The sequence below is a fragment of the Schistocerca americana genome, chromosome 8 (assembly GCF_021461395.2).
Source record: "Schistocerca americana isolate TAMUIC-IGC-003095 chromosome 8, iqSchAmer2.1, whole genome shotgun sequence".
Classification (NCBI taxonomy): Eukaryota; Metazoa; Arthropoda; class Insecta; order Orthoptera; family Acrididae; genus Schistocerca; species Schistocerca americana.
Window position 1 is genome coordinate 237,890,884 of NC_060126.1, and position 14,441 is coordinate 237,905,324.

Below are 14,441 nucleotides of genomic sequence, written 5' to 3' on the forward strand. Positions count from 1 at the left end.
GAGGTTGTACAGAGATTCAGGGAGAGCATAAGGGAGCAATTGACAGGAATGGGGGAAAGAAATACAGTAGAAGAAGAATGGGTAGCGTTGAGGGATGAAGTAGTGAAGGCAGCAGAGGATCAAGTAGGTAAAAAGACGAGGGCTAGTAGAAATCCTTGGGTAACAGAAGAAATATTGAATTTAATTGATGAAAGGAGAAAATATAAAAATGCAGTAAGTGAAACAGGCAAAAAGGAATACAAACGTCTCAAAAATGAGATCGACAGGAAGTGCAAAATGGCTAAGCAGGGATAGCTAGAGGACAAATGTAAGGATGTAGAGGCCTATCTCACTAGGGGTAAGATAGATACCGCCTACAGGAAAATTAAAGAGACCTTTGGAGATAAGAGAACGACTTGTATGAATATCAAGAGCTCAGATGGAAACCCAGTTCTAAGCAAAGAAGGGAAGGCAGAAAGGTGGAAGGAGTATATAGAGGGTCTATACAAGGGCGATGTACTTGAGGACAATATTATGGAAATGGAAGAGGATGTAGATGATGATGAAATGGGAGATATGATACTGCGTGAAGAGTTTGACAGAGCACTGAAAGACCTGAGTCGAAACAAGGCCCCCGGAGTAGACAATATTCCATTGGAACTACTGACGGCCGTGGGAGAGCCATTCCTGACAAAACTCTACCATCTGGTGAGCAAGATGTATGAAACAGGCGAAATACCCTCGGACTTCAAGAAGAATATAATAATTCCAATCCCAAAGAAAGCAGGTGTTGACAGATGTGAAAATTACCGAACTGTCAGCTTAATAAGTCACAGCTGCAAAATACTAACACGAATTCTTTACAGACGAATGGAAAAACTGGTAGAGGCCAACCTCGGGGAAGATCAGTTTGGATTCCGTAGAAACACTGGAACACGTGAGGCAATACTGACCTTACGACTTATCTTAGAAGAAAGATTAAGGAAAGGCAAACCTACGTTTCTAGCATTTGTAGACTTAGAGAAAGCTTTTGACAATGTTGACTGGAATACTCTCTTTCAAATTCTAAAGGTGGCAGGGGTAAAATACAGGGAGCGAAAGGCTATTTACAATTTGTACAGAAACCAGATGGCAGTTATAAGAGTCGAGGGACATGAAAGGGAAGCAGTGGTTGGGAAGGGAGTGAGACAGGGTTGTAGCCTCTCCCCGATGTTGTTCAATCTGTATATTGAGCAAGCAGTAAAGGAAACAAAAGAAAAATTCGGAGTAGGTATTAAAATTCATGGAGAAGAAATAAAAACTTTGAGGTTCGCCGATGACATTGTAATTCTGTCAGAGACAGCAAAGGACTTGGAAGAGCAGTTGAATGGAATGCACAGTGTCTTGAAAGGAGGATATAAGATGAACATCAACAAAAGCAAAACAAGGATAATGGAATGTAGTCTAATTAAGTCGGGTGATGCTGAGGGAATTAGATTAGGAAATGAGGCACTTAAAGTAGTAAAGGAGTTTTGCTATTTGGGAGCAAAATAACTGATGATGGTCGAAGTAGAGAGAATATAAAATGTAGGCTGGCAATGGCAAGGAAAGCGTTTCTGAAGAAGAGAAATTTGTTAACATCCAGTATTGATTTAAGTGTCAGGAAGTCATTTCTGAAAGTATTCGTATGGAGTGTAGCCATGTATGGAAGTGAAACATGGACGATAAATAGTTTGGATAAGAAGAGAATAGAAGCTTTCAAAATGTGGTGCTACAGAAGAATGCTGAAGATTAGATGGGTAGATCACGTAACTAATGAGGAAGTATTGAATAGGATTGGGGAGAAGAAAACTTTGTGGCACAACTTGACCAGAAGAAGGGATCGGTTGGTAGGACATGTTCTGAGGCATCAAGGGATCACCAATTTAGTATTGGAGGGCAGCGTGGAGGGTAAAAATCGTAGAGGGAGACCAAGAGATGAATACACTAAGCAGATTCAGAAGGATGTAGGTTGCAGTAGGTACTGGGAGATGAAAAAGCTTGCACAGGATAGAGTAGCATGGAGAGCTGCATCAAACCAGTCTCAGGACTGAAGACCACAACAACAACAACAACGATATTTTGATCAGACAGAATGGGCATATTATAAGCGAGACGGAACAGTTAGAGTTCCTAGGCGTTCGGATAGATAGTAAGCTGTTGTGGAATGCCCATGTCCAGGATCTTGTTCAGAAACTAAATGCTGCTTTATTTACCATTAGAACAGTATCTGAAATAAGTGACACTTCAACACGAAAATTAGTCTACTTCGGATATTTTCATACGGTTATGTTGTATTGTATTATTTTTTGGCGTAATTCTTCTGATTCAAAAAGGGTATTTTTGGCTCGAGCTATATGTGGTGTAAGTTCGAGAACTTCTTGTCGACCCGTATTCAGTAGTCTGGGAATTCTGACAGTGCCCTCACAGTATATATTTTCTTTGTCGTGTGTTGTTAGCAATATTAACCTATTCCCAAGAGTTAGCAGCTTTCACTCAGTTAGTACTAGGCAGAAATCCAATCTGCATGTGGAATGCACTTCCTTGACTCTCGTGCAGAAAGGAGTGCAGTATTCTGCTGCATCCATTTTCAATAAGCTACCACAAGAACTCAATCTTGAGCAGTAGCCCAAACACTTTTAAGTCTAAACTGAAGAGTTTCCTCATGGCTCACTCCTTCTATTGTCAAGAAGCTCCTGGAAGAGCTAAAAAATTAAGGAAATTCCAGTGTTACATTGTTGATTTTCTTTATTTAAACTTACTTGTCACCTGAATATATTTTTTTTATATTTCATTTTATCTGTTTCTAATATCATGTTATAATTTCATGTATTGACTCGTTCCATGACCATGGAGACTTCTCCTTAATAGTCCCACAGAACAATAAATAAATAAATAAATAAAATAAAATAAATTATTTGCTGGCTGTATTCCAACCTCTGTTTTCCTCTACAGTTTTTGCTCTCTACAGCTCCCTCTAGTACCATGGAAGTCTCTTAACAGATGTCTTGTCATCCTGTCCCTTCTCCTTACCAGAGTTTTCCACATATTCCTTTCCTCTCCAATTCTGCGTAGAACATCCTCATTCCTTACCTTATCAGTCCACCTAATTTTCAACATTTGTCTGCAGCACCACATCTCAAATGCTTCGATTCTCTTCTGTCCCAGTTTTCCCACAGTCCATGTTTCACTACTGTACAATCCTCTACCCCAGACGTACATCCTCACAAATTTCTTCCTCAAATTAAGACCAATATTTGATGTTAGTAGACTTCTCTTGGCCAGGAACGCCTTTTTTGCCATAGCTAGTCTGCTTTAGATGTCCTCCTTGCTCCGTCTGTCATTGGTAATTTTACTGCCTAGGTAGCAGAATTCCTTAACTGCATCTACTTTGTGACCATCAATCCTGATAAATTTATCGCTGTTCCCATTTTTACTACTTCTCATTACCTTGGTCTTTCTTCGATTTACTCTCGATCCATACTGTGTACTCATTAGACTGTTCATTCCGTTCAGCAGACCATGTAATTCTTCTTCACTGTAAGACTATGGCATCAGAGAATCGTATCATTGATATCCTTTCACCTTGAATTTTAATTCCACTCCTGAACCTTTCTTTTATTCTCATCATTGCTCCTCGATGTACATATTGAACAGTAGGGGCGAAAGGCTTCATCTCCATCTTACACTCTTTTTAATCCTAGCACTTCATTTTTGTTCATCCACTCTTATTTTTTTCTCTTGGTTGTTGTAATATATGACATGTCTCTTCCTACAGCTTTCCCCTACTTTTTTCATAATTTCGTACAACTTGTACTATTTAACATTGTGGAACGCTTCTTCCAGGTCAACAAATCCTATGAATTTGTCTTGATTTTTCTTTAATCTTGCTTCCATTATCAACTGCAGTGTCAGAATTGCCTGTCTTGTGCCTTAGTTTTCCTAAAGCCAAACTGATCGTCATTGAGCACATCCTCAATTTTTTTTTTCCATTCTTCTGTATATTATTCTTGTAAGCAACTTGGGTGCATGAGCTGTTAAGCTGACTGTACGAAAATTTTCACACTTGTCAGCTCTTGCTGTCTTCGGAATTGTGTGGATGATGCTTTTCCGAAAGTCAGATGGTATGTCGCCAGACTCGTACATTCTACAGACCAACGTGAATAGTCATTTTCTTGCCACTTCGCCCAATGATTTTAGAAGATCTGATGGAATGTTATGTATCCCTTCTGCGTTATTTGACCTTAAGTCCTACAGAGTTATTTTAAATTCTGATTCTAATACAGGATCCCCTATCTCTTCTAAATCGACTCCTGTTTCTTCTTCTATCACATCAGACGAATCTTCCTCCTCATAGAGGCTTTTGATGTATTCTTTCCACCAATGTGCTCTCTCCTCTGCATTTAACAGTGGAATTCCCGTTGCACTCTTAATGTTACACCTTTGCTTTTAATGTCACCGAAGGTTATTTTGACGTTCCTATATGCTGAGTCTGTCCTTCCAACAATCATTTCTTTTTCGATGTCTTTACATTTTTCCTCCAGCCACTTCGTCTTAGTTCCTTGCGATTCCTATTTATTTCGTTCCTCAGTGACTTGTATTTCTGTATTCCTGAGTTTCCCGGAACATTTTCGTACTTCCTCCTTTCATCAATTAATTGAAATATTTCTTCTTTTACCCATGGTTTCTTCGCAGTTACCTTCTTTGTACCTATGTTTTCTTTCCCAGCTTCTGTGATGGCCCTTTTTTGAAAGGTCCATTCTTCTTCAACTGTACTGCCTACTGAGCTATTTCTTATTGCTGTATCTATAGCCTTAGAGAACTTCAAGGGTATCTCGTTATTCCTTAGAACTTCGTATCCCAGTTCTTTGCGTATTGATTCTTCCTGACTAATGTCTTAAACTTCAGCCTACTCTTCATCACTGCTATATTGTGATCTGAGTCTATGTCCGCTCCTGGGTATGCCTTACACTCCAGTATATGATTTTCGAATCTCTGTCTGACCATGATGTAATAAAACTGAAATCGTCCCATATCACCCAACCTTTTCCAAGTATACCACCTCCTCTTGTGATTCTTGAACAGGGTATTCGCTATTACTAGATGAAACTTTTTACAGAACTCAGTTAGTCTTTCTCCTCTCTCATTCCGTGTCCTAAGCCCATATTCTCTGATAACCTTTGCTTCTACTCCTTCCCCTACAGCTGCATTCCAGTTCCCCATGACTTAGATTTTCATCCCCCTTTTACATACTGTATTACCCTTTCAGTATCCTCATACACATTCTCTCTCTCTTCATCTTCAGCTTGCGACGTCAGCATGTACACCTGAACTATATTTGTCGGTGTTGGTTTGCTGTCAATTCTGATAAGAACGACCTTGTCACTGAACTGTTCACAGAAACACACTCTCTGCCCTATTTTCCTATTCATAGTGAATCCTACTCCTGTTATACCATTTCCTGCTGCTGTTGATATTACCCTATACTCATCTGACCAGAAATCCTTGTCTTCTTTCCACTTCGCTTCACTTAACTTCGCTGACCCCTACTATATCTAGATTGAGCCTTTGCGTTTCCCTTTTCAGATTTGACTTCAGGACCACATACTGAGCAAGTAAGCAACATGGGAATGTTGTTATAAAATGAAATTTTCAGTGTAGGTCAAAAGAGATTCATCTCCCTTCCAGTGTGGCTGTAGGTCAATTACTTGGTCATGCAGGTGGGGGGTGTATATAAATCATTTTAGGAAATATAGGTGTCTTTGGCACCTCATCTGTAGATGGACTATTGCTGACAATGGGATTTTGTCCTCTTAATATTAAGATTGCCATCTATTGGTTAGTAGGTGGAGGAAAAAAAGTACACATCACAGAAAAGATAATACATTGTCTGTCAAAATGAATGGGAAATTAAAAATTTGACTATAGAAATCTGTTAAATGGAGCATTTTCAATCCTCAAAAGCAATCGAGTTTGTGTAGACCTGATAAAGATGGGCCAAACTCTGAATATGGCCAAGGTGTTGGAGAGAAAACACCGAAGCTCATAATGTTTGACTGCCTCATTTATGTATGAGCTGCTGCCTAAGCCATCAAAGTAGAAATTTTCCGATCTTCTTTCCCTGCCACCCGTTGAGCACCAGGGCAAGGATATGGGAAAATTATGCAGCCAACAAACCATCTAAGGAAGCTTGTAGAGATGGCTTTATGATTCAGTGTGCTGTCCCCCTGAACACTTTATCATAAGATATATGGATCATGTGGCAGTAGAAAGATGAATGGTTGCAAGTAAAAAATGCAGACTATCAAATTGACCGTGCGGGCTTGGTAAACCTCATGCCTGCCATACGAATGAAAAGAAGTAGTGCTTACCACTCACCAGGCTACAAATAGGACAGTGTCTGTTGACACACAGTTTCCTCTTCTAGCATGACAATCCATCTCCATGTGAAGCTTGTGGAATACCACTCTTGGCACAACACATTTTAGCTACATACAGTATGATTCACATGCTGACTTCAGATCAACCCTCAGCTTGTTTGGAGATGTGTTCACCATCCTAGCTGTCAACAGTAAAAATGTAAAGTGTTGGGGAGAAAATATTAGTGATAGAGAGGATGGCTACTATATGTTCCTGGGTTATTATTGTAGCAATTTTCTTTGTGAGAATAGACATTGTTTGAACCAGGATGCGTGTTTGTTTATATCCATTAAGGGTGTTGATGACCATGCTGTTCTGCACCCTAAATCCGTCATAATCAGTGGAGAGGCTGGAAATGGATCCAGTAATGTGGAGCCAAGTAACCAATTAGTCATTAACATGGGCTGCCACTTAGCATAAGTCTGAACAGGGATGTTTAGGTCCAGTCAGATGGATTTGTGCTTGTTATCTACAGGGTTGGCAGGGAACATGTAAAATGTTATGAATGGAGTGTCAGTGGCACCTTACCTATATTGAGAAATAGAATAAATGTTGTAAAAGATTGTTGCCAGCAGATAGCTGCATCCCCAGTTTAAATTTAAAACTGGTTCTTCATGTTCTTCCTCTAAAAATGTTCTACTTAAAAATGGATTTTTAGTTTGATGTAAAATACAGTGTGTTGTTTAGTAGTAGTTTGTGTGTACAGTTGTTTTGTTGATAGTGGACCACGCACCAGCACATGGCCTGGGACAGGTGCTTGTGCTGTTGGATGGAGAGTACTAGTAATGCGTGTGTTGTATGTAATGTAAAATTATAGCCAAGTAGACCAATACGACAACCACAGTGAAAAATAAATTAAATAGCTATTGTCTAGACTCTAGTGTGCCTCCTTTTAGATGCTAAGTGAATGGCTTATTTGTAGAAATAAATGAAGAAATTGCAGAATGTTTTTCATTCATCTGAGATGCTCTCCAAATTGAATTAACAGGGAGTTTGTACACTGAGTGTGAATGAATCACAGAAATGCTCAAAGAAGTACTTGGGAGATGGTACAGGGAAGATGGTGCACATTCCAATAAGCGTTATACTCAGTTTCGAGTGACCCTGTTGTAACGTGAGTCAAAAAACAAATAGATAATTGCCCTTTGTACCATCTGCAGAGAGGAGAAGAATGATTGTTACATTGTGTACATCTAATCACACACTGTACTGTGTAAGAGTGTAGCTTAAGATGTATTTCAGTATTTTGTGCCCTGTAATTAAGATTGTTGTGTCTAAGACTTTTTACTTTCATTGTTACAGGAGAAAAACAAAAGGACCAATTCGACTCCCATGGAAATCAGTAATGAGAATGTGGATGCTTCTGGGGACAAGGCTAGTGAAGCTGAGGAGGAAGAAGATCCAAAAGAAAAAGGAAAACTAAAACCAAACTCTGGCAATGGATGCGATCTTCCCAACTACCGGTGGACACAGACTCTGTCAGAAGTGGAGGTTCGTGTCATATTAATATCAATAGAACAAAAAACCATTCCAAGTAAATTGTACTTTTTTATTCACTCTGACTAATTTTGGGCAAGACTCATTTTCAGATCATCATAACATAGTTGAAAATGGCCTTTCCCAAGATGTCAACATGTGCAGCAAACAGTTACAGTGCTGTAACTGCTCGTTGCATATTTGTGACATCTTGGGAAATTCCATTTTTGACTACGTTATGATGATCTGAAAATGGGGTCTTGGCCCGAAACTAGTCATCAAGTGAATAAAAAAGTACAATTTCCAACTTTGGTCTGGTGTTTTGTTCTAGTGGTTAACGGAAGTTTCTGACCCAAGCTACTCCAGCATGCTGGAAGTTCATAAATATTAAGATCAGTTTTATGTACATTATCATCTGGATGTTTGTGCATACTGATTTTTTACACAAGTTTTGGTTCAGACACTGTGCAATTATCCCATCATACTATTTTCGATCTGAGTCCTCCATCTTGTGAAACCAAGTGCTTACTCGGTCGGCTATGGACTCCATGGCTGCTAGTGACCACACATTAGTATATATGGATGGCTGAAACTTTACACACCCTATCAATATGAATCAAATCGGTTAGAGCAAGTGTGTACGGTCCCCTTGTTAGCTCCAGGATAATGCACTCACAACTGCACAGGAAACTGTTCTGACCACGGCTGACACTTGCAACATTTTGAGGACATTGCACAGCTGCTGTTCAGGATCAAATACAACAGTGCAACCTGCAGTCTTGATTAGCATCTGTATTTTTGTTCAAGCATACATTTCTCGCAGTGTTTCCATATTTTTGTCCTGTCACTATGTATATGTATGTTTAAATGTAGACATTGTAGAAATTGAAAATAGATGAAATTAATAGATTAAATTGGCTGTGTGGTTATGTACGTAACTTGATTAAATTTCAGTTTGATGTAAGAGCTAAGGACGTTTTTAAAGTGACTAAATACCAACAGACTGGTATAGTTGTATGATTTTCGGGTGATTTCAAAGAAGAGGCTATCATGCTCTACTGCTTGTTTCCTCACACAGCTGCAAAGAGTCAATCTGTTTAATACTGTTAATAATAAAATTCTCATCTACCGAGTGGCAAAAGATGGCAGGGGTTTGCTGATAAAGTTCGTATTTGATGCTGCTTGAAGTCCAGCTCTTGGAAATAGAAAGTTGTGGCATTGATTTGCTGTGTGCAGCATCAGTGTGCTAAAATCTGAAAACAATTTGAAGATGCTTATATAAGCTGGATCTGATAAAATTTGTGAAATTGTGATGATTTGACATCTTTATTAATAAAAAATTTTCCTTTTTTAAACCACACTCAGAAAACTATTAAATTTGAAAACTTCAGAGATTAGAAGCAGCAGTAAATTTAATTTTGGGTTGTTAAATCAGTTGGAGAAAAATGTTTGATATATTAGGGAACCTACATGTGAAATTGGATTACTATGTAACCAGTCTGATTGACTGTTAATATGTGCTTCTTTAGGCAAAACACAGCAGAGTTCACTAATATTCATCTCACAAACATTCTTATGCAATAGAAATTTTGACAGAATCCTGAAACAGGGTATCATTAAAATAGCAACTGAGGGAAATAGTTTATGAAAAGGCCCTTTCTCAGTACAAAAGTAAATATATATATTGCTGCATGAGCCTCAGCAAATTTCATTTCACCAGCTGTCATTGGCCATTAAAAATTACATTATTTCATTGAAAAAAAATCTGTAGTTACCTGAGTATCGCAGTAGATAAGGAAATTTTGTTTTGAACCATATAGCAAAAAACACTCTCCTTTGCATGCTATTGGTTTCCAAAAATCTAATTTCGATATATCACACGGTTTGAGATACAAGGGGTGTTACAAATGTTTCATTCTGGCTGTATTCCTGGCATGTGATTGGAAGTGAGTGTGTACATAACAATCCATTTTCTCAAAATTAAGATAGTGACATCCTTCCAAGTTTAAAGAATAATTCAATGTCTTACCTAAGTTTCATTAACAATAATAAGTGCTCTAACATGCACAAAATGTAGATTCATACCAATCACTAGTTTTCATTGCAAACTGTTAGAATTTTTTACAGTAGTTTACTTAATTTTGAAATATCGCAATAACTATGGCTGTTAACGGAATGATAGGTATTCATTGTGATGCTGACTAATGTTGTTATGAGGCATGATAGAATTAAATTATTTTATGGAATAGTTTCTTTAAGATCCGAGACAGGTTGCAGATCTAGCACTTTTTGCTGTTCACACATTCTGGTGAGCCAGCTAGCTTCTGTACTGAACATTACACTGTGTAAGAGCTTGGCCATATGAGCTAGCCATCTCCCCTCCCTGAATGCCAACAGTCAAGCTCACCACCTAACATATTTATGGTGAACCTTACTCTGTGTGAGACGGGATTGAGATCTACCACTGCAGCTCCTTGTAAACCACTTCCACCAGTGCTCATTACCAAACTGTAGAGACAACCATCAGTGACAAAACTAGATACACTACACAGCTCAGTCTTCTCAAAATTGCTTGCATCAAAACAACAAAAACCAAAATCCACATCCACAACATTCAGAATCCAAAGAAACCTGTTTCATCAGGTAAGAGAATGTTTGTGTTAATTGAATAAGGTGATTCCAAAATGGAAATTGATGCATATGTTGTCAAAGTGGGTGGTCATACGGCTTCTCCTCACACTATTCAGCTGGTGTGATCAGAAAAAGAAGAGAGAAAAAACTCTAATTAATGGAATGTGGATAGTTCCAGAATACATGCAGAAGTAGTAAAACTTTTAACACAGGATAAGCCCTTGTGCATATGAGACACACATCTCAAACCTTCAGACAATCCTGTGTTGGGTTACATCAGGCACAGGAAGGGTGATGCAGATTGTGACAGGACAAAGGATGAAGTGGCAGTATTTATCCACAGTAGATGTCATTCTGTACTTGTTTCCCTCACCATCCACCTTCAGGCAGCAGCTGGCTGGGTTTCGTACGCCACTGAGAATAACTTTGGGATTCCTGTCTCTCCTACCTCATGAATTTTTGGATAATAAGGTCCTTGATAATGTCAGTCATGGACTCCCATGTACCTTTATCTTCCTCAGAGTTCTCAGTGTGCGTCACATCTGGCAAGGCTCTACACATACTTTTTCTGAGGGTCGAGTAGTGGAGAGGTTCCTCTTGTTCAGTATTATTTGCCTCCTTGATATAGAGAAAGTGACACATTTCAGCACTGCAAATAGATTGTCCATAGCAATTGACCTTTGGCTTTGCTGTCCCGTGCTAGTTGATTCTGTTCTTTGAGGTGTGGGGGGTGGCTTGCACTCTAGGAGTCATTTTCTCATTTAGACTTAGTTATCAGATACATCAGCACCTGTGAGTCGTTGTTGTTGTTGTTGTTGTTGTTGTTGTTGTCATTGTCTTCAGTCCTGAGACTGGTTTGATGCCGCTCTCTATGCTACCCTATCCTGTGCAAGTTTCCTCATCTCCCAGTACCTACTGCAACCTACATCCTTCTGAACCTGCTTAATGTATTCATCTCTTGGTCTCCCTCTACGATTTTTACCCTCCACTCTGCCCTCCAATGCTAAATTTGTGATCCCTTGATGCCTCAGAACATGTCCTATCAACCGGTCCCTTCTTCTCGTCAAGTTGTGCCACAAATTCCTCTTCTCCCCAATTCTATTCAATACCTCCTCATTAGTTATGTGATCTACCCATCTAATCTTCAGCATTCTTCTGTAGCACCACATTTCGAAAGATTCTATTCTCTTCCTGTCCAAACTATTTATCGTTCATGTTTCACTTCCATACATGGCTACACTCCATACAAATACTTTCAGAAACAACTTCCTGACACTTAAATCTATACTCGATGTTAACAAATTTGTCTTCTTCAGAAACGCTTTCCTTCCCATTGGCAGTCTACATTTTATATTCTCTCTACTTCGACCATCATCAGTTATTTTGCTCCCAAATAGCAAAACTCCTTTACTACTTTAAGTGTCTCATTTCCTAATCTAATTTCCTCAATATCACCCGACTTAATTCGACTACATTCCATTATCCTCATTTTGCTTTTGTTGATGTTCATCTTATATCCTCCTTTCAAGACACTGTGCATTCCATTCAACTGCTCTTCCAAGTCCTTTGCTGTCTCTGACAGAATTACGATGTCATCGGAGAACCTCAAAGTTTTTATTTCTTCTCCATGGATTTTAATACCTATTCCGAATTTTTCTTTTGTTTCCTTTACTGCTTGTTCAATATGCAGATTGAATAACAGTGGGGAGAGGCTACAACCCTGTCTCACTCCCTTCCCAACCGCTGCGTCCCTTTCATGCCCCTCGACTCTTATAGCTGCCATCTGGTTTCTGTACAAATTGTAAATAGCCTTTCGCTCCCTGTATTTTACCCCTGCCACCTTTAGAATTTGAAAAAGAGCATTCAAGTCAACATTGTCAAAAGCTTTCTCTAAGTCTACAAATGCTAGAAACGTAGGTTTGCCTATCCTTAATCTTTCTTCTAAGATAAGTCGTAAGGTCAGTATTGCCTCACGTGTTCCAACATTTCTACGGAATCCAAACTGATCTTCCCCGATGTCAGCTTCTACCAGTTTTTCCATTCGTCTGTAAAGAATTCGTGTTAGTATTTTGCAGCTGTGACTTATTAAACTGATAGTTCGGTAATTTTCACATCTGTCAACACCTGCTTTCTTTGGGATTGGAATTATTATATTCTTCTTGAAGTCTGAGGGTACTTCGCCTGTCTCATACATCTTCCTCACCAGATGGTAGAGTTTTGTCAGGACTGGCTCTCCCAAGGCCGTCAGTAGTTCTAATGGAATGTTGTCTACTCCCGGGGCCTTGTTTCGGCTCAGGTCTTTCAGTGCTCTGTCAAACTCTTCACGCAGTATCGTATCTCCCATTTCATCTTCATCTACATTCTCTTCCATTTCTATAATATTGTCCTCAAGTACATCGCCCTTGTATAGACCCTCTATATACTCCTTCCATCTTTCTGCTTTCCCTTCTTTGCTTAGAACTGGGTTTCCATCTGAGCTCTTGATATTCATGCAGTGGTTCTCTTTTTCTCTTTAATTTTCCTGTAGGCAGTATGTATCTTACCCCTCATGAGATAAGCCTTTACATCCTTATATTTGTCCTCTAGCCATCCCTGCTTAGCCATTTTGCATTTCCTGTCGATCTCATTTTTGAGACGTTTGTATTCCTGTTTGCCTCCTTCACTTGCTGCATTTTTTTATTTTCTCCTTTCATCAATTAAATTCAGTATCTCTTCTGTTACCCAAGGATTTCCACTAGCCCTCGTTTTTTAACCTACTTGATCCTCTGCTGCCTTCACTACTTCATCCCTCAGAGCTACCCATTCTTCTTCTATTGTACTTCTTTCCCCCACTGCTGTCAATTGTTCCCTTATGCTCTCCCTGAAACTCTGTACAACCTCTGGTTCTTTCAGTCTATCCAGGTCCCATCTCCTTAAATTACCACCTTTTTGCAGTTTCTTTAATTTTAATCTGCAGTTCATAACCAATAGATTGTGGTCAGAGTCCACATCTGCCCCTGGAAATGTCTTAAAATTTAAAACCTGGTTCCTAAATCTCTGTCTTACCATTATATAATCTATCTGATACCTTTTAGTATCTCCGGGATTCTTCCATGTATACAACCTTCTTTTATGATTCTTGAACCAAGTGTTAGCTATGATTAAGTTATGTTCTGTGCAAAATTCTACCAGACGGCTTCCTCTTTCATTTCGTAGCCCCAATCCATATTCACCTACTATGTTTCCTTCTCTACCTTTTCCTACACCCAAATTCCAGTCACCCACGACTATTAAATTTTCGTCTCCCTTCACTATCTGAATAATTTCTTTTAGCTCATCATACATTTCATCAGTTTCTTCATCATCTGCAGAGCTAGTTGGCATATAAACTTGTACTACTGTAGTAGGCGTGGGCTTCGTGTCTATCTTGGCCACAATAAATCGTTCACTATGCTGTTTGTAGTAGCTTACCCCTACGTCTATTCTTTTTATTCATTATTAAACCTACTCCTGCATTACCTCTGCTTGATTTTGTATTTATAACCCCGTATTCACCTGACCAAAAGTCTTGTTCCTCCTGCCACCGAACTGCACTAATTCCCACTATATCTAACTTTAACCTATCCATTTCCCTTTTTAAATTTTATAACCTGCCTGCTCGATTAAGCGATCTGGCATTCCACGCTCCAATCCGTAGAACGCCAGTTTTCTTTCTCCTGATAACAACGTCCTCTTGAGTAGTCCCCGCCCGGAGATCACCTTTGAGTAGGCCACTTAAATGGGTGCTAAAAAATGACTGCTTTACAGCATCCAGGACATGATAAATCATATAACTACTGTCATCCACAAGGCTGCCAATTTCTATGTCAAGAAGTCATTTGTTAAACGTGGCAAGCGACAAGTCCTGTGTGGAGCAAGGATTGACAGGGACATGGACA

General features: G+C 39.2%; 1 protein-coding gene across 1 annotated transcript in view; it reads left to right on the forward strand.

Moving 5' to 3' along the window:
• Positions 1-14,441, forward strand: part of LOC124544772 (nuclear migration protein nudC) — a 59,809-nt gene that overhangs the window by 24,884 nt on the left and 20,484 nt on the right. The window contains exon 4 of the mRNA XM_047123449.1: positions 7,720-7,908. Within this exon, the coding sequence (XP_046979405.1) occupies positions 7,720-7,908 (189 nt within the window). The remainder of the gene's footprint in view (positions 1-7,719; positions 7,909-14,441) is intronic.